The sequence below is a fragment of the Macaca mulatta genome, chromosome 9, assembly GCF_049350105.2.
Source record: "Macaca mulatta isolate MMU2019108-1 chromosome 9, T2T-MMU8v2.0, whole genome shotgun sequence".
Lineage (NCBI taxonomy): Eukaryota > Metazoa > Chordata > Mammalia > Primates > Cercopithecidae > Macaca > Macaca mulatta.
Genome location: NC_133414.1, coordinates 133991348 through 134016096, shown reverse-complemented (window position 1 = coordinate 134016096; position 24749 = coordinate 133991348). Strand labels below are relative to the sequence as shown.

At 42.2% G+C, this 24749-nt stretch overlaps 1 protein-coding gene across 24 annotated transcripts in view; it reads left to right on the top strand.

The window, feature by feature from the left end:
- The window catches only part of ATE1 (arginyltransferase 1), a 185641-nt gene that overhangs the window by 5406 nt on the left and 155486 nt on the right, over nt 1–24749 (top strand). For 6 of the 24 annotated variants that reach the window (XR_013398432.1, XM_077947712.1, XM_077947714.1 and 3 more), the window contains exons 3-8: nt 683–745; nt 9246–9349; nt 12141–12386; nt 20913–21142; nt 23520–23648; nt 24553–24681. Coding sequence is in view for 22 of the 24 variants with exons in the window: in XM_077947712.1 (XP_077803838.1) it covers nt 683–745; nt 9246–9349; nt 12141–12386; nt 20913–21142; nt 23520–23648; nt 24553–24681 (901 nt within the window). In the remaining 2 variants the exon portion in view is untranslated. The remainder of the gene's footprint in view (nt 1–682; nt 746–9245; nt 9350–12140; nt 12387–20912; nt 21143–23519; nt 23649–24552; nt 24682–24749) is intronic. The other 18 variants (XR_013398433.1, XM_077947719.1, XM_077947717.1 and 15 more) reach the window with 7 other exon arrangements.

Here is a 24749-nt window from a genome sequence, read left to right as displayed (position 1 = left end):
GTATTTGAGGGGGTGGTCAGAGAGGCAGGAAGATGAGTTCAGAGGTTATTGCGCTATCTAGATGTGCGATGATGAGGACTGTCACCTTAGTGGCAATGGTGATAGAGAAGAGGGGACAATTAAAGATAGGGTTTAAAGTGGGGGAAAGCTTGCTGGCAGGATATAGAGGTGAATTCCAGGGAGGAGTCTAAAATGAGTCCCAGCTTTCTGACTTGAGAACAGAATGAACAGTTCCGTTACTACCATAGACCTGGAATGCATGGAAAGAACCGGCTTGGTTTTGGGTACTCTGTGCTGGTGCATGTGGAATACCCAAATGTGGTTGTTATAGGCAGCACATATATGAGTCCCACAGCATCGTGGGCATTTCTCTCATTCCCCTCGTGGTATTGAGGATTGGTGGCAGGTAAAGGCAGAGCAGGAGTGGCAGATGCTGGTGAGAGGGTAACTGAGATGATTGACCTTGGGGGACTCAAGTAAAGCTTTAGGAAATAAAAGGCAGAGTTCTAAAGTTTGGTACATGCACTTTGAAGATTATTTGGCTTATGAATAGTACTTAAACCTACATACATTTCTACAATATTGATTAGATTTTTTACACTTAATTTAATGCTCCTGTGCTAGGCTGTTTTGGTACAAGTGAAAAATATATGACATTAACAAACTATTTTTATAATTTTAGAAGTGGAAAATATGTGTACAAACCTGTCATGAATCAAACATGTTGTCCTCAGTACACAATAAGGTAAGAATTTTAATTAGCCGAAAGAGGATTTATAATGTGAAGATTGTGTATAATTTTTTAGTATTCTCTTGTGCTTTTTTAATGTTTATTTCCGCTCTAGGTAGATGTCCTTTAAAAGGAAGTGTAAATGAGTTATGTCTTCTCTTCATACTGATGCTGTATTTATGTGCTGATCAGTAGTTTTTAGTAATATTCTTTGATTGGTTCAGATATAAATATGATGTGAAAAAAATACCCTCTTAATTTAGCAGTCTTGTCAATGAATGCCAGGAAATACTGGGAAAATATTGGTAAATATTCACATTTCTTTTGGATGTTAAATATTATAGGACTTAGCTTAGGATTTTCTACATTCTGGTATATTGCTTGACACAGTGCTTGTGTTCAAGCAATACTACAGGCTCCTATGAATTACTTGGTAGGCTCATGTTCCCATGTTGTGGGATTCGGGAGGACGAGAGAGACCGGGGGTTAAAACAGGAGAATCTTTATTGAGTACACTCAGGCCCATCTGACTCAATGTCCAAAAGACTGGGCCCGGAACAAAGACTTTTATACACACTTCACAAAAAGGGGTGGGCTAGCTTGAAGCAAGCTTACAGTGGCGTGAAAGCAGGGATACAGAGGCAGGACAAACTCAGGATTACACATGACCATTGCCAAGCAACCCAGATGTCCGTGATCTAGGTTTGCCTGGCCTTATCCCATAATCTTCACTGTGGTGCCCAGGCAGCTGTAGTTCAGGCCTTCTCAGGCTTCTCATGACATTTGTTGTACTTCTCAGATAAAACAGAATACTTGAAGTCACTGGTTACAGAGAACAGGAATTTATAAACTCATTCCATAAAACAAAGGAAAATTTGTTTTTTCTTCTTCCTATGTCGAGTGCTGGGAGAAGCTCCAGAGCACATTAGATAATATTATCAAGGCTTTTTCTGGGTCTGGGCTGTGCGTGTTGCTGCCTCTGGGACAAGTCAACCTAATACAGGAAAGCTTATTTATCTTTCTTTTTACTTTTATTTTTCTTTAATTTCCCGCCTCACTCACTTATAAGTGGGAGCTAAACCTTGGGTGCTTGGACATAAAGATGGCAAAGGTAGAAGCTGGAGACTGCTAGAGGAGGAGGGAGGGCACGAGCTAAAGATTGAAAAACCAACTTGGGTATGACGATCAGTACCTGGGTGGTGGGATCATCCATATTGCAAACCTCAGCATCATGCAATATATGCAGGTTACCAACCTGTACCTATACCCCCTGAATCTAAAATAAAAGTTGAAAAAAAATTAATTGGAAGGGAGAGGGCTTAAATTTAATCTGCCACCTGCACTTAGAGTTCAGTTTTTTTTTTTTTTTTTTTTTTGTGAGATGGAGTCTTGCACTGTCGCCTGGGCTAGAGTGCAATGGCGTCATCTTGGCTCACTGCAACCTCTGCCTCCTGGGTTCAAGTGATTCTCCTGCCTCAGCCTCCGGAGTAGCTAGGATTACAGGTGCCTGCCGCCACGCCCGGCTAATGTTTCATAATTTTAGTAGAGATGGAGTTTCACTATGTTGGCCAGGCTGGTCTTGAACTCCTGACCTCATGATCCACCCGCCTCAGCCTCCCAAAGTGCTGGTATTACAGGCGTGAGCCACTGCTCCCAGCCCAGAGTCCAGTTTTCTTAAATGGGAAACTTAAACCAAAGTCTGTTTTCCTACAGAGTCTTTGTTGGATTTTTTCATAATCTTTTGGATTTTCCATGTATCTTCTCACCTCACCCTAACAATCTTCTCTCTTATTCTGTTTATAAGGTCATCATCACATTTTTCTTCTTTTTTCTTTTTTTTTGAGACAGGGTCTTGCTCAGGCTGGAATGCAGTAGCACAACGGTGGCTCACTGCAGCCTGCCTGCCAGGCTCAAGTGATCCTCCCACCTCAGCCTCCCAAGTAGCTAGGACTGTACACACCACCAGGCCTGGCAAATTAAATTTTTTTTTTCTTTTTTTTAGTAGAGAAGGGGTCTTGCCATGTTTCCTAGGCTGATCTCACCATGTTTCCTAGGCTGATCTCCAACTCCGAGGCTCAAAGGAGCCTTCTGCCTCAGCCTTGCAAAGTGCTGGGATTATAGGTGTGAGCTACTGCACCTGAACCTTTTTTTTGATAGAAAATGTGAAAAGTGCATTAACATTTTGAGGTATGTATTTGCCTCCAATTTCAATGTGTATATATACTCATAAAATTAAAAGACAGTTTTACTTTGAGAAATGAAAAATTAAAAAAGCAGTTTTTTATCCATTACTTTTTTGTTTGGTTCTCAAAGCTATCTCCCTTGGTTGCTCTTGTTTTTGGGTTGCAAACCATTCTGAGAATTTGGTGAGAGCCAGCCTCCTGCCCAAAGGCATGCAGACAAAAATATGTAACATTTTGTATATCCTCCCCACCGAGACTGAGTCTTGCTCTGCCGCCCAGGCTGGAGTGCAGTGGTGCGATCTTAGCTCACTGCGGTGTCCACCTCCTGCAGCAATGCTCCTGCCTTAGCCACCCGAGTAGCTGGGACTACAGGTGCTCGCCACTAGGCCTGGTCAGTTTTTGTATTTTTAGTAGAGACGGGGTTTCACCATGTTGGCCAGGCTAGTCTCAAACTCGTGATCTACCCACCTCAAAGTGCTGGGATTACAGGCGTGAGCCACCACGCCCAGCACATTTCGCCTGTTAATTTTAGGATGATCGCAGACTCCCAGAGGTTCACTGATCCTTGATTAGGAGCCTTCTCTCTTTTTTTTTTTTTTTTGAGATGGAGTCTTGCTCTGTTGTCCAGGCTGGAGTGCAGTGGCTGGTGCTATCTCAGCTCGCTGCAACTTCTGCCTCCCAGGTTCAAGCGATTCTCCTGCCTCAGCCTTCAGATTAGCTGGGATTACAGGCGTGCACCACCACACCCGGCTAATTTTTTTGTTATTTTTAGTAGAGATGGGTTTCGCCATGTTGGCTAAGCTGGTCTCAAACTCCTGACCTCAGGTGATCTGCCTGCCTCAGCCCCCCAAAGTGCTGGTGTGTCCGGAGTTGCATCCTTCTGTTGGGTTCTTGGTCTTGCTGACTTCAAGAATGAAGCCACAGACCTTCGCAGTGAGTGTTACAACTCTTAAAGGTGGCGCAGACTCAAAAGAGTGAGCAGCAGCGAGATTTATTGTGAAGCGCGAAAGAACAAAGCTTCCACAGCGTGGAAGGGGACCCGAATGGGTTTCTGCTGCTGGCTAGGGTGGCCAGCTTTTATTTCCATATTTGTCCCTGCCCATGTCCTGCTGATTGGTCCATTTTACAGAGTGCTGATTGGTCCATTTTTCAAACCTCTAGCTAGGCCCAGAGCGCAGATTGGTGCGTTTTACAATCCTCTAGCTAGCTGCAGAGTGTCGATTGGGGCATTTTACAATCCTAGCTACAGTGGGCTGATTGGTGCATTTTACGATCCTCTTGTGAGACAGAAAAGTTCTTCAAGTCCCCACCCGACCCAGTAGTCCAGCTGGCTTCACATCTCACTGGGTTTATAGGCATGAGCCACCACACTCGGCCAGGAGCCTTCTCTTTTACCTAACTGGCTGTTGGATTGGTAGAGGACGAGAAAAATGGGGTCTGGTTTGCTGACACCGTGTCATTACACAAAGAATAGAATGACAGAGTATCTTGTGCTGTCCTCTTTCAGCTTTCGTGGTTATAAAGAGAAGGTATCTTCTAAGGCAGAATTCATTTGTCTTCAATTAGCAAATTATTGGATTATGGACAGGATTCTATTCATAAGTTTGAAGTTGATTGGCTTAATCTATGATCAGAAAAGGGTGATTTGGAATGGTTAGAGAAAAAAGAATCTAAATTGTGTTTGGTGCCTCTTACATGGAAAGCACTATTCTAAGTATGTTGCCTTTATAAAAGGGGATTCAATTAGCATTGCGAAACAAAGTAGTTATGTGATTTTTGCAATTTACCTGGCATCAAATGTTTCCTGAATTGCTTCTCTTTGTAATATCATTATACATCATCTTCTTTTTGTTTTTTGTTTTTTGAGACAGAATCTTGCTTAGTCGCCCAGACTGGAGTGCAGTGGCATGATCTCTGCTCACTGCAACCTCTGCCTCCCAGGTTCAAGTGATTCTTCTGCCTCAGCCTCCCGAGTAGCTGGGACTACAGGCGCATGTCACCACGCCCGGCTAATTTTTGTATTTTTAGTGGAGACAGGGTTTTACCATATTGGCCAGGCTGGTCTGGAACTCCTGACCTCAGGATCCGCCTGCCTCAGCCTCCCAAAGTGCTGGGATTACCGGCGTGAGCCACCAGGCCCAGCCACATCATCTTATGGAGTCATTTTCCATATTTAGTCTTCTGGTTATTTTTACCTTGTATATACCAGTAGTTACAGTGAGAGCTTAGATAAAGGAGAGGGGCTTATAGCTAACAGCTTAGCTTCTTGTTAGTCAGAAGTTAGAGACTCTCTAGTATGTGTGTATAAATGAGGATGAACTTTTCTGGCTATGATTTTTTTTTTAAGTTTTTTATTTTTATCAGGACTACACATGCTCATAAATTGTCAAGTTGCAATAAAGCTTGTTTTATAAAAAGCAGTCCCCCAGACCCCCCTTTCCTATTTCCTTTTCCCCCTTGGCAGTCATCTTGAAACATTTTAACATTCTTTTGGTTTTTCATCTCCCTGTCTTTAAGCAACATGCTTATATAATTGTAACACTTGCTTTTTTTTTCTTTTTCTGTTTGTTTTCTCCATTATTTCCAGGCTTCTCTCTGTGGAAGATAAGGATTTAGTTTTCTCTTATTCCTGTTTCCCTGCCACATTCAAACTCCTTTTTGTCCCCATCCCCAGCTTTCCATTTAGAAGTTGTGTAATTTTGGGCAGATGTATTCACATCCATTGTAACTGTAAATATGCTTCACAACTGAGTCATGGCGGGTACTACGATTACTTTTCCTGCACAAGTTTTTGTTCTCCTTGGAGTTACTAATTATCTTTTTTGTTTGCATAGTCTATATAACTAGGACCAGATTATCTTGAAAATAAACCCCAGTTATGTAAGTTTCTTCTTAGTATGTTTAAACGCACCAAGTGCTATGATCGCTTTTATCTACTTGAGAAAAGTCCCTTGTGGAGCCTTCTGACCTGCTTGATCTGAACAGGGTACCCCGACACCTGAAGCATCATGGTCAGCCTGGGCTTTTTTTTTTTTTTTTCTTTTTTTTGAGACCGAGTTTTGCTCTTGTCCAGGCTGGAGTGTACTGGCGCAATCTCAGTTCACTGCAACCTCCGCCTCCTGGGCTTAAGCGATTCTCCTGCCGCAGCCTCCTGAGTAGCTGGAATTACAGGTGCCCACCACTATGCCTGGCTAATTTTTGTATTTTTAGTAGAGATGGGGTTTCATCATGTTGACCAGGCTGGTCTAGAACTCCTGACCTCATGTGATCCACCCATCTCGGCCTCCCAAAGTGCAGGGATTATAGGTGTGAGCCACCATGCACAGCCTGGGCTATTCTTTTTACTGTCATCTTGGGGATTTTTTTTTTTTTTTTTTTTTTTTTTTTTTTTTTTTGAGATGGAGTCTCGCTCTGTGGCCCAGGCTGGAGTGCAGTGGTGCGATCTTGGCTCACTGCACCCTCCGCCTCCCAGATTCAAGTGATTCTCCTGCCTTAGCCTCCCTGGTAGCTGGGACTATAGGCGTATGCCACCATGCCTGGCTAATTTTTTGTATTTTTAGTAGAGACAGGGTTTCACCGTGTTGGCCAGGATGGTCTCAATCTCCTGACCTCGTGATCCACCCGCCTCAGCCTCCCCAAAGTGCTGGGATTACAAGCGTGAGCCACCGTGCCCGGCCTGGGGATTCTTTTTAGCACCTGAGTTGGAAACCCTTCTTTCTTGGATTATTCCCTTGTTTTAGTGAAGCACATCTTCTAATAGAGAAAGTGCATAAGGGGTACATTTTTGAATTCTTGTGTGTCTGCAAACTTTGATTCACTGCTCAAACTTAACTTTAGTTTGGGAGGATACCACTGCTGAGAAGTGCAGTGGTATTCTGATTCTCATACCTTTATCTGAGACGTATTCTTTCTCTTTGGAAGCATTCCTTTTTGTTGTTGTTGTTTGTTTTTTGTTTTTTGAGATGGAGTCTCGCTCTGTTGCCCAGGCTGGAGTGCAGTGGTATGATCTCTGCTCACTACAAGCTCCGCCTCTTGGGTTCACACCATTCTCCTGCCTCAGCCTCCCGAGTAGCTGGGACTACAGGCGCCCGCCACCACACCCAGCTAATTTTTTGTATTTTTAGTAGAGACGAGTTTCACCGTGTTAGCCAAGATGGTCTCTATCTCCTGACCTTGTGATCTGCCCACCTCAGCCTCCCAAAGTGCTGGGATTACAGGCGTGAGCCACTCTGCCCAGCTGAAGCTTTTCTTTTCTTTTCTTTTTCTTTTTTTCGAGACGGAGTCTCACTCTGTTGCTTAGCCTCTCTTTGGAAGCTTTTCTATCCTCTGTTCTTACATTTCATAGTCAGTTTGGCTGTGTGTCTGTTTTAATCCATCACAGATGAACTGGAGGGGCCCTTCTTATCTGGGGCTCATCCCATCTTATCCTTTAGTTCAGGGAAATTTTCTTAAATTTTTTGTTCTATCTCTTTTTTTTTTTTTTTTTTTGAGACGGAGTCTTGCTCTGTCGCCCAAGCTGGAGTGCAGTGGCGCGATCCTGGCTCACTGCAAGCTCCGCCTCCCGGGTTCACGCCATTCTCCTGCCCCAGCCTCCCGAGTAGCTGGGACCACAGGCGCCCGCTACCTCGCCCGGCTCATTCTTTGTATTTTTAGTAGAGACAGGGTTTCACCGTGGTCTCGATCTCCTGACCTTGTGATTCGCCTGCCTCAGCCTCCCAAAGTGCTGGGATTACAGGCGTGAGCCACCGCGCCCGGCCTGTTCTATCTTTTCACCTCCATTTTCTTCTTTTTAAAATGCCTTTATTTAGCTTTTGGACCTTTTAAACTGGTCTCTGACTTTACCTTTTGTCTTCAGTTTTTCATCTTTTTTTGCAGAATCTTCTGGGAGATTTCTTCAACTTTAAGTTTTCAGGTCTTCCACTTAATTTTTACATTTCTCCTGTCATATTTTTACTTCTGGAGGTCTTTTTGTTCTCTGACTCTTGTTTGTTTGTTTAATAACACCTTGTTATTTTATGGCTCTGGTGGCTTAATAAACGAGATCTTTCTAAGGATTTTTTTAAAAGGTTCTCTTCTTTCTGCCATGGTCTGTGTCCTCCAAATGACTCTCTCCAGTTTGTTTGGTACCTATCTTTTCAGTGGAGGCTCTCCTCGAGTGTCTGGTGATTAGGACTTTTTCAGGATTCCATTGGAAATTCCATGTCCCTGGTGGGTTTTGTTTATTGTGGGTCTTGGGTATTTCTCGGCCTTGTGTACTGTGGGTGATCTGGCGGGGCTGTTCTGTTGGGGAATCCCTGATGTTAGTATTTTTAGGTCTGATCACGTTCTGGAGAGAAAGTGTTACATAACCTGCTGCTGTTCTGGAGCTGGATTGGTGATCTCAACATGTACTGTGTACACTTTCATTTAAGCCGTTTTCAGTAGTACCCCTGCTTTCAGCTGTGGCTTGCATCCATCCTGTAAGAGGCTCTTTGTTACTCTTTCCTGAAAGTTTGCAGTTTTCTGCTGCGTTGAGTAGGGGTCGTCTAGTCATCTGTGGGTGGGAGAGGGCATCTGGTGTCTATCCTAACTGCTTCGAAAACGAGACTTTGAAGGGATCTTTCTATTTTTAGACATACTTTCACTCATATTTCCAGAGCTATGAGGTGTCACCAATCCCTTATACTTTTAAGGGTAATATAGAGAAAATTGGCTTTTTGTTTTGTTTTTTTCCACTGTTGACCTAGGATTCAACTTTCTGTGGTCTGTTAAAGCAGCATTGCTTTGTACATCTGTTTTCAAGCTTCTAACACTTCTCTCCTTCTCTTTTTTCTAGTGTTTTATGTCTTTCTCTTTTTTTTGGGAAAAAAAAAAAAACTTGCTGGGAGCCCAGGTGGCTCATGCATGTAATCCCAGCACTTTGGGAGGCCGAGGCAGGTAGATCACGAGGTCAGGAGTTCGAGACCAGCCTGACCAACATGGCGAAACCGTGTCTCTACTAAAAATACAAAAATTAGCCAGGTGTGATGGCGCACGCCTGTCATCCCAGCTACTTAGGAGGCTGAGGCAGGAGAATCACTTGAACCTGGGAGGTGGAGGTTGCAGTGAGCCAAGATACCGCGACTGTACTCCAGTCTGGGCGACAGAGTGAGGCTCTACCTCAAAAGAAAAAAAAAATCTCTTAACTCTAGTCTTAGTGTGATGTGGGCTGGGATTAGAGGCTACATTAAGCCCCATCTTTAACCAGAAATCTCGGGCATGAGATGATCTCATTGTACTAGGTGATATCCAGAACTGATTTCATTTCTTCAAGGTTTGAGTTCACTTTTTAAATATTTATTTTGCTTTCCTAGGTGCCGACCTTTACAGTTTCAGCCTTCAAAATCTCACAAGAAGGTTTTGAAAAAAATGTTGAAATTTCTGGCTAGAGGGGAGGTTCCCAAAGGAAGTTGTGAGGGTAAGATGGGCTGGGTCTAAAAACGATTTACTGTCTGTCTTTGCAACAGTCCCACTTTCAGTCATCTTAGATAGAGGAAGGGTCATTAATACAGTCATGTACTACTATGATGACAGCAACTACTGTTAGCACTGCTATTACTGTTACCATCGGCCCCCAAGTCAAGGTACAGGGAATATATCAGAAGAGTTTAGCTTGGAAAGAGTATTGAGGATTATGTTAAAGATGTGATTTCTTGGAGTTCATCAACCAGAATGCTTTGATGACTCATCTTTCTTGATCCTAATACTATCCTTATCAAGTAAATAGAAAGTGCCATTGTCTCTCAAGGAGCAAGTGCTTACGTGTAGCTTGTACAAGATTCCCCTATTCCTTTTAATGCTGAATAAAGATCAGCTTTTCTGTTTGAATAAGGCTTTACTTCAGTAAATTATACTGTTTGAAATCCTCTTATCTGTGTGATCAGTTTTGAATTGTGAGTGACTTTGCTAAAAGATAATAGCATTTATTTAACTTTAGTTACACATGATTTGCTTTTTTTTCTTAGTCTTTTTACCAGTTTTGGTTTTATTTATTTAAATTTTCATAGTGGGTCCAGGCGTGGTGGCTCACGCCTGTAATCCCAGCACTTTGGGAGGCTGAGGCAGGCGGATCACGAGGTCAGGAGAGAGAGACCATCCTGGCTAAGATGGTGAAACCCTGTCTCTACTAAAAATACAACAAATTAGCCGGGCGTGGTGGCAGGTGCCTGTAGTCCCAGCTACTTGGGAGGCTGAGGCAGGAGAATCGCTAGAACTCAGGAGGCAGAGGTTGCAGTGAGCCAAGATTGCGCCACTGCACTCCAGCGTGGGCAACAGAGCGAGACTCCGTCTTAAAAAAAAAAAAAAAAAAAATAGCCAAGCTTGGTGGTGCACTCTTGTAGTCCCAGCTACTCGGGAGGCTGAGGGACAAGAATCAGGGAGGTCAAGGCTGCAGTGAGCCAAGATTGTGCTCCAGCCTAGGTGACAGCAAGACTCTGTCTCCACCAAAAAAAAAAAATGGAAATTAGGTTCTGAGTTGGAAAAATGAACATGAAGACATGGAGATGAGCACTGAAGATGCTGTCCATTTGTAAATTGGTGGTTGCCTTTTTTGTTTTTGGAGACGGGAGTCTTGCCCTGTCACCCAGGCTGGAGTGCAATGGCTCAATCTCGACTCACTGCAACACTCCACCTCCCGGGTTCAAGGCATTCTCCTGTCTCCGCCTCCCGAGTAGCTGGGACCACAGGCGTCTGCCACCACGTCTGGCTAATTTTTTTGTATTTTTAGTAGAGACGAGGTTTCACTGTGTTGGCCAGGCTGGTCTCAAACTCCTGACCTCATGAACTGCCTGCCTTGGCCTCACAAAGTGCTGGGATTACAGGCGTGAGCCACCACGTCTGGCCGCCTCTCTTTCTTATGTAGTGTTTATATTTGGTTCTTTATTTGACTTGTTATAGGCTTCTGAATTATCTGTGCCTGGAACTTATCTTAGGAGTGATGAGCTCATTAGGGTAAAGGAATAAACAACTTATGACAAAAATATACCAAAATGCGATAACTAAAAAAAAGATAAAAGTCTGTTTCTTTTGGAGCCGGGTGCGGTGGCTCATGCCTGTAGTCCCAGCACTTTGAGAGGCCAAGGCAGGCGGATCACGAGGTCAGGAGATTGAGACCATCCTGGCTTACACGGTGAAACCCTGTCTCTTCTAAAAATACAAAGAGTTAACCGGGCTTGGCCGGGCGCGGTGGCTCAAGCCTGTAATCCCAGCACTTTGGGAGGCCGAGGTGGCTGGATCACAAGGTCAGGAGATCAAGACCATCCTGGCTAACATGGTGAAACCCCATCTGTACTAAAAATGCAAAAAATTAGCGGGGCGTCGTGGCGGGCGCCTGTGGTCCCAGCTGCTCGGGATGCTGATGTAGGAGAATGGCGTGAATCTTGGAGGTGGAGCTTGCAGTGAGCCGAGGTCGCGCCCCTGCACTCCAGCCTGGATGACAGAGGGAGACTCCGTCTCAAAAAAAGAAAAAATTAGCCAGGCATGATGGCGTGCGTCTGTAGTCCCAGCTACTGGGGAGGGTGATTCAGGAGAATGGCGTGAACCCGGGAGGCGGAGGATGAAACTGCACTCCATCCTGGGCGACAGAGCAAGATTCTGTCTCAAAAAACAAACAAAAAAAGTCTGTTTCTTTCCTCACATAACAGTTCAGTGTGGGTTTTCTAGGTTGGCATACAACTCTGCTCCCCACCAGCCATTCTGGGCTTTTCTTTAACATGTGATTTCCCAGCTTGCTCTGGTTTTTACTAATCCAGCCATTGGGGGAAGGGTAGAAGTTCAGGGTTACAAGTTTCCTTTAAAACTAGTGAGGCACAGTTGGATGTATCAGTTGTGTTATGTTCCATTGACAGGAGCTGGTCACCCCCACCATTGGCAGGGGAATGGCAGTACATTCCCCTGCTAGGGTGCCACAGTTTGTTTTTTTTCATTTATTGTAGAGATAGTGTCTCACTATGTTGCCCAGGCAGGTCTTAAAGTCCTGGCCTCAAGCAGTCCTCCTGTATTGGCCTCCCAAAGAGCTGGGATTACAGGTGTGAACCACCATGCCCAGCTGTGCTAGTCTTAAGTGCACCTCTCTTATTTTGGAGGATGAGAATGGATTTGGTGGACAGATAGTAATTCTGCTACAGTGGATAATAGGGACATTGTGTTTCTGTTTTTACCTTAACTGTGTCAACCCAACTGATGGATTTTTAATTTCTTCTTATTTGTAGATGAGCCCATGGACTCCACAATGGATGATGCTGTTGCGGGTGACTTTGCATTGATAAATAAATTGGATATACAGTGTGATCTTAAGACGCTCAGTGATGACGTCAAAGAGAGTTTACAGAGTGAAGGAAAAAATTCAAAGAAGGAAGAACCTCATGAATTACTTCAGTCACAAGATTCCGTAGGAGAGAAGTTGGGCTCTGGTGAACCATCACATTCAGTTAAAGTTCACACAGTTCCTAAGCCAGGTAGTAAAGATTTTTGATAACAAGTCCTATTCACTGCTTTGCTTTTTGCTGAGTCATTTTAAACCCTGGGTCTTTCCATCAGCCAAAAGGATGACTTAGTCATGCAATCTGTAAAACAGAAACCTGCTTTATTTATTGTTGCCAGAATTAGAGGGACAAATCATGCCTTTTATAAACTGCTGTGCTTAAAAAGCCTGAAACAATAGCCTTATCCCTAAATACAGATAATTTCAAAGAGTTCCATTTCTTTTTACTACTTTAGGGCCTTACAGGGTTGAGAATCAAATTTTTCTCAGTGAAAAGGAGTGATAAACATTCTTATTTTAGGATTAAGTGAGACAACATTAATTATAGGTATTATGTCCAAAATACATTATAAAATTCTTCAGTTTATCATTAAATTTTTTAATGTAATTTTAGTATATTTTAGTTTTAAAAAGTCCACATTTTGATGTTTAACTTTGCCTTTAATCAGGTAAGATTTTTTTTTATGTTATTACTTATACAAGAATTAGGCTTCAAAAGTTTATCCATTATTAAATGAGTGTAATATGTGTGTATGACTCTTCCAAAATTATTTCATAAAATGTGAAGTTGAATGGTTATTAGTTTATTAGATGGTGTCAGTTTTTGAATTAGTTCTTATATTTATGCAAAATGATCCAAGGGAAAGATTTTTAGTACTATTTTAGTTTTCCTTGTCTAAACTATGTTACACATGTTAAAGTAGAGAAAATTCTCCATTTGCAATTTTATTGAATAGTTTTTTACATAAGGTTTTCATGTTAAGTTGATTTTGGTCTGAGATTTCATCCTAATTAATACTAACAGTTCAATAAAATATTTATTTTTTAATTTGAGAGAGGGTCTTGCTCTGCCGCCTAGACTGGAGTGAAGTGGCGTCATCATAGCTCACTGCAGCCTTGAGCTCCTGGGGCCAAGTGATCCTCTTGCCTTAGGTTCCTGAGTAGGTAGGAATACAGGAGCTTGTCACCATGCCTAGCTATTTTAAAGTTTTTTGTAGAGACAGGGTCTCACTATATTACCCAGGCTCGTCTCCAACCCTTCACCTCAAGTTATCCTCCAACCCTGGCCTCCCAAAGTGCTGAGATTACAGGCGTGAGCCACTGTGCCCAGCCTCCAGTGAAATATTTTGAATAATTTAGACAGTTTGTTTCAGCTATTTCTCTCGTGCGTGTAGGGTCAATTCTTTTATTATTTTTTAATAAAATTACTTACAGTTTGTCAAATTTTAAAAATCTTCATTATTCAAACATAGATGAGCATAGATTGAATAGTGTAATCGACTTCCATGTACTCTACCTATATTTGAAACAATTACTGATTCATGTCATAGCCACTCTTGTTTCGTCTAGTTCCCCCTTCCAAAATTATATGGAAGCAAATCCCAGACATTGTGCTATCCTGTATTTCAGAATACATTTCTAAAAGATAAGAACTTTAAAAAAACATATTCACAATACCATTATTATACTTGAATAAAATTTCTTAATGGCATTGAATAGTGTTCAAATTCCAAGTTTTAAACATTTATTTGTGCCAGGATCCAGATAATGTCCACGTATTGTGATTGTTGATATATTCAAAAAATCTCTTGGCGAGGCACGGTGGCCTACACCTGTAATCCCAGCACTGTGGGAGACCGACGCAGGTAGATTGCTTGAGCCCAGGAGTTCGAGACCAGCCTGGACAATATGGTGAAACCTGTCTGTGCTAGAAATACAAAATATTAGCCAGGTGTTACGGCGCATGCCTGTAGTCCCAGCTACTTGGGAGGCTGAGGTGGGAGGATCACCTGAGCTTGGAAAGTCGAGGCTGCAGTGAGCTGAGATTACTCCTCTGCACTCCAGTCTGGGTGATGAGAATGAGACCCTGTCTCAAAAAAACTACAGTAAAGATCTCTTTTGTTTTAGAGGTTCCGCTTCCATCATTCCTCAGCTGGGTTGTTTGTCTTGGGTTGTTTGTTCCACTTTCTGTATCTGACAGGTTACGTTTGTGGTTTAACATGTTCCTCTGCCTGCTTCTAAATTGATGGTTAGATATAGAGCCTTGATCGGATTCTGTGCTAAATTTTCTTTTATTTTTTTGCGGCGGGGCAGGGGGGCAAGTCTTAATCAGATTTGAGTTTGAGTTATTTGAGGATGGGTGAGATTACTTCATGGGTGTCAGAGTGGTCTTTCAGGAGACGTGTAATGTCTGGGTGCTTCTCTTTTCGGTAGTGCTAATAGTCATGGATGGTCCATGCTTAAATTCATTCATTTCTTCATTTCCAGGCTGGATGGACTGCTTCCGTAAAGAGAGTCTTCCCCTCATCTGTTTGTTTCTCGTAAAAACCCATAGCAAAGGCAGGATACATTGTTTTTTTGAAAGAGTCTCACTCTGTTGCCTAGGCTGGAGTGCAGTGGTGCGGTTTTGGCTCACTGCAACCTCCGCCTCCCGGGTTCAAGCGATTCTCCTGCCTCAGCCTCCGGAGTAGCTAGGATTATAGGTGCATGTCACCACACCCAGCTAATCTTTTGTATTTTTAGTAGAGACGGGGTTTAGCCATGTTGGCCAGGCTGGTCTTGAACTCCTGACCTCAGGTGATCCACCTGCTTTGGCCTTGCAAAGTACTGGGATTACAAGAGTGAGCCACTGCACCCGGCTGGCAGGATACATTCTTGATTCCTTCTTTTTATTTACCATTTTTCAAAATAACGTCTAACAGTGACCAGTTAGTTTTCTTTTTGGTACCATTGGGAACTCATGGATCTGAACATACTGCTGTTGCAATCTGTTGCTCCTCTGAGAGCTTCTTTAAGTTGACTTTTGAGTCCTTTCGACATAATCCTGGTAGTCTTTGACAGCTTCCTTGCTATTTGGCATGATATTATGCTCCTGGGTCATCTTGTACAGGCATTTCGAGAGGTTGTGGTTCCTTTTAGTGGGAAATGGTATTTGGAGATCACACACTAGATTAGGAGTGCACATTATTGCTGCTGGCTTGGTCATTGTTTTCTAGGTTTTGTTGGTGAACAGACCTATGAGGTTATGAGTTCATACTGATACTTCCAATTCAAATTCAGGACTATAGCATTCTAATCTTTTATGAGACGGAGTCTTGCTCTATTGCCCAGGCTGGAGTGCAGTAGCGCCATCTTCGCTCACCACAAGCTCCACCTCCTGGGTTCATGCCATTCTCCTGCCTCAGCCTCCCAAGCAGCTGGGACTACAGTGGTGCCTGCCACCACACCCGGCTAATTTTTTGTATTTTTAGTAGAGACGGGGTTTCACTGTGTTAGCCAGGATAATCTCGACCTCCTGACCTCGTGATCCACCTGCCTTGGCCTCCCAAAGTGCTGGGATTACAGATGTGAGCCGCTGTGCCTGGCTGCATTTTAATCTTTTTCTTTATTTTTATTTTTTTGACACAGAGTCTCGCTCTGTTGCCCAGGCTGGAGTGCAATGGCGTGATCTCGGCTCACTGCAACCTCTGCCTCCCGGGTTTGAGTGATTCTCCTACCTCAGCCTCCTGAATAGCTGGGAGTACAGGTGTGTACCACCGCACCTGGCTAATTTTTGTACTTTTAGGTACTTTTAGTAGAGATGGAGTTTTGCCATGTTGGTCAGGCTGGTCTCGAATTCCTGGCCTCAAGTAATCCACCTGCCTCAGGTTCCCAAAGTGCTGGGATTATAGGCATGAGCCACCGTGCCTGGCCATACATTTTTATCTTTTTCTTTCTTTTTTTTTTTTTTTTTTTTTGATGTTTGTAATTTCTTCTACACTGAGAAACCTAGTTCTCGAGAACGCTGAGGATGGTAGAATTAGATTAGAATATCTCACATTAACCTTTTGCTTTTTCCCATATTACACAGTTTTTGAATAACAACCTTACTTCTAGCAGTATGGTTAGTGAAACATTAAAAACTGTTTTTGCAGGGTTTTTTTTTTCCCCCTTAAGATATCTTTCACTAAAAATCTGAGACTATTTTAAAATCCTTGGATTTTAGCCAGGCTCAGTGGCTCACACCTATAATCCCAGCACTTTGGGAGGCCGAGACAGGCGGATCACCTGAGGTCAGGAGTTTGAGACCAGCCTGGCCAGCATGGTGAAACCCCATCTCCACTAAAAATACAAAAATTAGCTGGGGGTGGAGGTGCATGTCTTCAATCCCAGCTCCTCAGGAGGCCGAGGCAGAATTGCTTGAAACCAGTGGGGCAGAGGTTGTAGTGAGCTGAGATCTCAACACTGCACTCCAGCCTGGGCGACAGAGTGAGGCTCCATCTCGAACAAACAAACAAATAAACAAACACAACACCCTGGATTGTTTTTTTTTTTTGGAACCTGCAAAAGCAAACCTGCATTTCCTTTTTAATTTTTTGCTGTTGTTGAGACAGGGTCTTTTTCTGTCTCCCAGGCTGGAGTGTGGTGACACGATCAGGATTCACTGTAGCCTTGACCTCCTGGGCTCAAGCAATTTTCTCACCTCAGCCACTGGAATACTTGGGACTACCAGTGCACGACGCTACACCTGGCTAATTTTTTGTACTTTTAGTAGAAATGAAGTTTTGCCATGTTCAGGCTGGTGTTGAACTCCTGGACTCAAGTGATCTGCCTGCATCAGCCTCCCAAAGTGTTGGGATTACGGGCGTGAGCCACCACACCTGGCCTAAAAAAGTTGATTTGTAGAGATGAGGTCTTGCTATGTTGCCCAGGCTGGTCTGGAACTCCTGTGCTTAAGGAGTCCTCTCACCTTGGCCTTCCAAAGTGCTGGAATTTACAGACATGAGCCATTGTGGCTAGCTTGCATTTCCATTTTAATTTAAAAAATATTACAAGTCTGTTCCCTTGGACTTGATTAGAAATTATGTAGGTCTCCTAAACTCTATTCAAATCACCTGGGACTAATCTGGAATTCTTGAGTTGCTTTGAACCTCTGTGGGTGCAGGGTTGGTATAGTGTACCGATTTTACACTGATGATCTATTTCCATTCTGTTGAAGGAATTTAGTGACCTGGGGGATCTGTATCCCCTAATATGCTGAAATCCTACTTTTTTTTTTGGAGACAGAGTCTTGCTCTGTTGCCTAGGCTGGAGTGCAGTGGTGTGATCTCGGTTCACTGCAGCCTTCACCTCCTGGGTTTGAGCAATTCTCCTGCCTCAGGTTCCCAAGTAGCTGGGACTACAGGTGCACACCAACCCTCTTGGCTAATTTTTTGTATTTTTAGTAGAGACAGGGTTTCACCATGTTGGCCAGATTGGTCTCAAACCCCTGACCTCAGGTCATCCGCCCGTCTCGGCCTTCCAAATGCTGGGATTACAGGCGTGAGCCACTGAGCCCTGCCTGAAATCCTACTTTGCATTGCAGTAACATAGTATATAAATGTAGAGCAAAACAATCATGAGAAGGCTTACCTAGTCCAGTGACTTAGTGTAAAGATGATACAGGTAGTCCTTCATAAAAATACTGAAAATGTGTGTTTCTTAGATCATATTAGTTTTAAATTTGCTTATAATTTTATAACTTCTATAGGGAATATAATTTTCTTTTTTTTTTTTTTTTGAGACGGAGTCTCGCTCTGCCGCCCAGGCTGGAGTGCAGTGGCCGGATCTCAGCTCACTGCAAGCTCCGCCTCCCGGGTTCACGCCATTCTCCTGCCTCAGCCTCCCGAGTAGTTGGGACTACAGGCGCCCGCCACTGCGCCCGGCTAGTTTTTTGTATTTTTTAGTAGAGACGGGGTTTCACCGTGTTAGCCAGGATGGTCTCGATCTCCTGACCTCGTGATCTGCCCATCTCGGCCTCCCAAAGTGCTGGGATTACAGGCTTGAGCCACCGCGCCCAGCCGGGAATATAATTTTCAGTATAGGAAATGGAAGGTTTTGAAAATTACTATCTATGGAATTTTATATAGGTAAAACATTATTCTAGATGTTGGTAATACAAATACTAGCTAATAATAGTTAGCCCTAAATGAATGGTAGTTGATTTTTTATGAGCTGCACAGGTATTAACTCATTTAATCCTCCCAGGAATGCTGTAGGTAGGATTGGTTTTTGTCTTTCTTGTACAGACAGGGAAACTTGCTCAAGGTCATGTAGCGAAGTGACAGAGCCTGGTCCATGACCTCAGGCAGCTTGTGTCGGAGTGTGTGTGCTCAGAGCAAATTTGAGAAAAGACACAGGTTGTGGTCCAAGAAAAGTAATTCTGTTAGGCAGTAGAGTAATAGTTACAGAAATGTTCTTTTGTTACTTGGTTCAGACTTACATAACTTAGGCTTATTCAAAGTCGTTTTTTAAAAAAGTAAACTTTATTTTTAGTTAGAAAACGTTAATGAAGTTGTGATATAGTCTGAACTGTTTGTGAACTCACTACTTTCTCATCAGATTGGTTTTCATTTGGTGAGCTTATGGTCTCAGGCAAATCCTTTAACTACTCTAGGTTTTGATTTTCTTCTCTCTAAAAACTGAATTTGTTGGTTTTATAAACCTTTTTGTTGACTTTCATATGGTTCGTGAATACCCTGTTTTGGGTTTTTTTTTTTCTTTTTGTTTTGAGACGGAGTCTCGCTCTGTCACCTAGGCTGGAGTGCTGTGGCGCAATCTGAGCTCACTGCAACCTCCGCCTGTTAGGTTCAAGCAATTCTCCTGCCTCAGCCTCCCAAGTGGCTGGGACTACAGGCGTGCGCCACCATGCCTGGCTAATTTTTTTTTTATGTTTAGTAGAGACGGGATTTCACTGTGTTAGCCAGGATGATCTCGATCTCCTGACCTTGTGATATGCCTGCCTCGGCCTTCCAAAGTGCTGGGATTACAGGTATGAGCCACCACGCCTGGCTGTTTTGGGATCTTAAACAGCTTATTTCTTTAATATCTTCTAAAAAATTACTAGCGTAATGTTCGTTGTTGGAAAATTCAGCCAGGCGCAGTAGCTCACGCTTGTAATCCCAGCACTTTGGGAGGCCAAGGCAGGCAGATCACGAGGTCAGGAGTTCGAGACCAGCCTGACCAGCATGGTGAAATTCCGTCTCTACTAAAAATACAAAAAATTAACCAGGCATGGTGGCGCGCACATGTAGTCCCAGCTACTCAGGAGGCTGAGGCGGGAGAATTGCTTGAACCCGGTAGGTGGAGGTTGCAGTGAGCTGCAATCGTGCCACTGCACACCAGCCCGGGTGACAGAGTGAGACTCCGTCTCAAAAAAAACAACAACAAAATTTGGAGAAAAGCTAACACTACAAAAAAGGGACATTCTCTGTCTGTTTCTGAAACAAAGTAAAATGACTGTCACCATGGTGTCGTCTTTCCAGGTTTGTTTCTAAGTATTTTTATTTAGTTTATAATAGTAAAAAGTTTTTTATTTTAAAGGGTTGTCAGTTTGATATTTGGTCTTTTAATTAGAACAAAACTCTAATTGACTACAACTGAACTAATGAGACCCAAATACCTGCAGTGTTTGGATAAAGACACAGATACCTTTAGCTAAGCAAGGATTCCTTCTTTGTTTTTTGAGACAGAGTCTCACTCTGTCACCCAGGCTGGAGTGCAGTAGTGCCATTTCAGCTCAGCACAACCTCTGCCTCCCTGGTTCAAGCAATTCTAATGTCTCAGCCTCCTGAGTAGCTGGGATTACAGGTGTGTGCTACCACACCTGGCTAATTTTTGTATTTTTAGTAGAAATGGGGTTTCACCACGGTGACCAGGCTGGTCTCGAACTTCCAACCTCAGGTGATCTGCCTGCCTTAGCCTCCCAAAGTGCTAGAATTACAGGTATGTGAGGATTCTTTTAATTTATAAAAACCTGTCAGAGTTTGTGCTGGGATCAGCATTCCTTTACACCTGGTTCCTAAGTATTTATGTTACCAGTGCTTTCAGAGAAATGTCCCTCAGAAATGTTGGGCAGAGATATCAGTGTCCTTTTAATGCAGAAGGTACTTTGATTTGATTGGATGAATTTTTTTTTTTTTTTTTTTAAAGATTTTCAGGCTGGGCGTGGCGGCTCATGCCTGTAATCCCAGCACTTAGGGAGGCCAAGACGGGTGGATCACAAGGTCAGGAGCTCGAGACCAGTCTGGCCAACATGGTGAAACCCCATCTCTTCTAAAAATACAAAAATTAGCCAGGCACAATGGCACACACCTGTAGTCCCAGCTACTCGGGAGGTTGAGGCAGGAGAATCGCTTGAACCAGGGAGGCGGAGGTTGCAGTGAGCCGAGATCACGCCATTGCACTCCAGCCTGAGTGACAGAGCAAGACTCTGTCTCAAAAAAAAGATAAAAAAGATTTTCAGCGGTAAGAGCCGCCTTGGAAAGTTTCTGTGCTATTTATTTTTTCTAGCAACTCTCACTTCTAAGGTAGAATTTTAGATCCACTTATAGCTCTGTATCGGGATCCTCTGAAACATCTACCCCAAAACTAGCCTAACCATTGGAACTCTTTGGACTTACTCTGTAGAATCTTTGAGACATGTGAAAATACTTTTCTAGAACCAAATGTGATTGGTCTAATATTTTAAAATTCTTTTTAGGCAAAGGGGCTGATTTGAGTAAGCCTCCATGTCGAAAAGCAAAAGAAATCCGGAAAGAAAGGAAAAGGTTAAAACTCATGCAGCAGAACCCAGCTGGAGAACTTGAGGGTTTCCAGGCTCAAGGTCACCCACCATCTTTGTTTCCACCAAAGGCTAAATCCAACCAGCCCAAATCACTCGAAGATTTAATTTTTGAATCTTTACCAGAGAATGCATCACACAAGTTAGAGGTACTTTGAAGGACTTTTGTTGTTTGTTTTATTATGATTTTTTTTTATTTGGGCATATCATTTATTTTTGTTTGAAGTTCTAACCAGTTGATGTTTTGCTAGGTAAAGAATGAGAATTTAAAAGAAATTAAAGAGAATTGGGAAGAAGTAACATTTGAATTTACTAAGTTAACTGTTATTTGAGAGAAACTCCCTTTTTTAAAAAAGACTTTTTGAGAATGCTTCAGATAGTTGGCCGCTAAACTTGTGAAAACTGTCAATTTTAGCATGCTACCTTGATTGAAATTTAGTAGTTAAAATGAAAGAAATACTCTTTAAAATTGTGTTTTTAGCAGTTTTGGTTTAGATAGTGAAAGAAAATGGATTACACAAGGCAAATCACTATTTTCTCCATTATAATCCGATCTTGGTAAAGACAGCAAATGGTGTCATATACATAAGCTAGCAGTTAGGAATTATCTAAATAGGGCTCAAATGTACTGCTGAAATCCTCTCTCATTAGTACTCAAAGCAATTTGGGCATAATATGAATCCTTTTAGAGCCAGATTCCTCCTTTTTTTTCCAAATTTTTTTACATTTCTCGATCAGATCAAGATTTCTCAGTATTAGTTTCTCATATATAAAATTCAAAAACCAGGACTGGATGTGGTGGCTCACACCTGTAATTCTAGCACTTTGGTAGGCCGAGGTGGGTGGATCGCTTGAGGTCTGGTGTTTGAGATCCGCTTGGCCAGCACAGTGAAACCCTGTCTCTTCTGAAATAGAAAAATTAGCCGGGCGTGGTGGTGTGCACCTGTAATCCCAGCTCCTAGGGAGGCTGAGACACGAGAATTGCTTGAACCCAGCAGCTGGAGGTTGTAGTGAACTGAGATCACGCCACTGTACTCCAGCCTGGGAGACAGAGCAAACGTTTGTCTCAAAAACATTAGCCATAACGATTTTTATCTTATTCTCATATGTGATTAGTAACTGGTCAGCCTTTGAATTTTATGGCTTACTGTCGTCTAAAAATACCACTAAAGTCCTGATAATAAAAATTAACTTTCATGCATTCTAAGCCTTAATTCAATATATGTATTATCAGACGTAGGATTTAGCCTTTTTTTTTTGAGACAGAGTTTCACTCTTGTTGCCTAGGCTGGAGTGCAATGGCGCGATCTCGGCTCACTGCAACCTCCGCCTCCCGGATTCAAGCAGTTCTCCTATCTCAGCCTTCTGAGTAGCTGGGATTACAGGTACCCACCACTACGCCCGGCTAATTTTTGGTATTTTTAGTAGAGACAGGGTTTCATCATGTCGGCCAGGCTGGTCACGATCTCCTGACTTCAGGTGATCCGCCCACCTCTGCCTCCCAAAGTGCTGGGATTACAGGTGTGAGCTACCTTGCCCTGCCAGATTTTAGCTTTTATAACTCCTTGGCTACTCTGATTTGGATACAGATTTTTTTTTCCTTCCAAAATTGTAAACAGAGTTGAATACACTACTTAAAATATTTTACAAGGTGTCTTTTATCTTTTGATCATAAATAGTAATGTATTCAGGGGGCCAAGCAGGCTTAACAACAGTTCTCCAGTGGTTACTTTTACTTTTTGAATGTAATGATACTCAGGATGTATAGAGATCTTTTACCACTGGGTGTCGCTGTTTCTTCACAGAATTACCCCTCACGGCACACATGTCAAGTTTCCAGTTGTTTTCGTTGCATTGCATTTGACTGTTTTACTGTTCTGTTTTGCTAATACATTTTAAGTGGCTAGTAAATAATGTTAAAGTAAATGTTAACCATTACTGCATGCAATTACTGTTTTAAACTTATCCTTATTTTACAAGGTTACTTGAGCAATATGGTGACATTGTAAGATTTGAATGAAGGAAATGTGACTTCAGAGTCATGGTTGTTAACTGTGCTATGAAGTAGGAAAGCTTTATGAGGTCTTTTAAGCTTAAACAGTAGAGTTTTAAGTTGAGGGTTAGCAATGATGAATGAGTGTCCAAAAAATGTATTCATATTTTTAGTCTTTCTTAGAGTTACTGGTAGTTGTGCACAACTAGAGGTTATTTATTTATGTGTGTGTTGTGTGTGTACGAGTGCTGGAAATACTCTGCCAGTTTACAATAGAGGCAGGCTTAATAATTCAGTCATGAAAGCTGAGGCTTAGAGTGTAGAGGGCATCCTCCTCTATCTTAATGAGTCTAAGTTACAAAAATAACTTTTTTCTTTAATTACTAACTGGTTGGTTTTTAATATTAAAATATTTAGTTGCCTTAATGATTGTTAAAACTTGGTTTCTTGGATGGGAGTTACTGTTAATGCATATTCCACTGAATGAATAAATGAATGAATTAGTGAACTTGTTTTTTTAACTGCTTCTGAAGGTGAGGGTGGTGAGATCATCTCCACCAAGTTCGCAGTTCAAAGCCACACTTCTGGAGTCTTACCAGGTCTATAAACGTTACCAGATGGTTATTCACAAGAACTCACCTGATACGCCAACCGAGAGCCAGGTCAGCAGGCCAAGTGTAATTTTCCTGTGCAAACAGAGCTTTCCTTCCACTTAATATCATTTAATGAAATCTTGGTTTATTTGTGCTACATTTTATTTGTGTTCAATTTGCAGCATATCTGCAAATACCTAAGACTGAATTAATGGACATTCTGAAAGTGCAAATTTTACCTAGTGCCATGTTAAGTACCAGCCATGTGTAATTTCAGAGTGGAAAGTTAATATGTAAAATTCTTTAAAATCACTATTTTAGATGCATTTATCTAAAAGATAGTAATAGAGCTCTAAATTAAAATACCTATGAGGAAAATGCAGGAAACTTTATATTTTTATGGTAGATACATACTTTGCCTAAAATGATTTTAATTCTTTATTCGTATTTGAAAGACGTATGTAGAAAGAATTGATCCCAGCTAAATTATTATTTATTAATGTGCTACCCTTGCACAATTGAGTGGGACTAAAAAAGGCAGATAGTAGAACATTTTAATAGAAGAACTCATATGCTAATAATTTTGTAAGTTAAATGACCCAAGAAAAATCTGTAAAGGAAAAAAGCTTAAAACACTTAGTATAGAGATAGCAAAAGTAGTGATCATGACCACGATTAACAACAATATTGACTCTAGTTTATGCAGAAAACTACAATAAGTGGATAGAGAAAAAAAAAAAAGAAGAACAAATTGTTGGCTCTTATGATTTTGAGATTTTCATAAGTTTTAGTACAGAGTTAGCACTTCAGTCTCTGCGCCAGTCCGCCCAGTCTAGGGTTTCTTTTCATGACAAATTCCAGGTTGAGCTTTGGTGTGGATTTGCGGAGATCTTACTCTAGCCTCACCTTCAGAAGCATATGATCAGTTAGAGATGTTTCAATAGCATTTGCTTGTATTTTCCTTGCTCTGAAGGTGAGGTTAGTACCTGCCTCCTTTGAGGACCCAGAGTTCAAGTCGTCTTTCAGCCAGTCCTTTTCTTTGTATGTCAAGTATCAAGTGGCCATACACCAGGATCTACCTGATGAATGTGGGAAGACTGAGGTATTGTTTGTTAACTGTTGTTTTCTGTGTTGATAAGGTTGTCTGGGAAGAAGTATAATATATGCTGT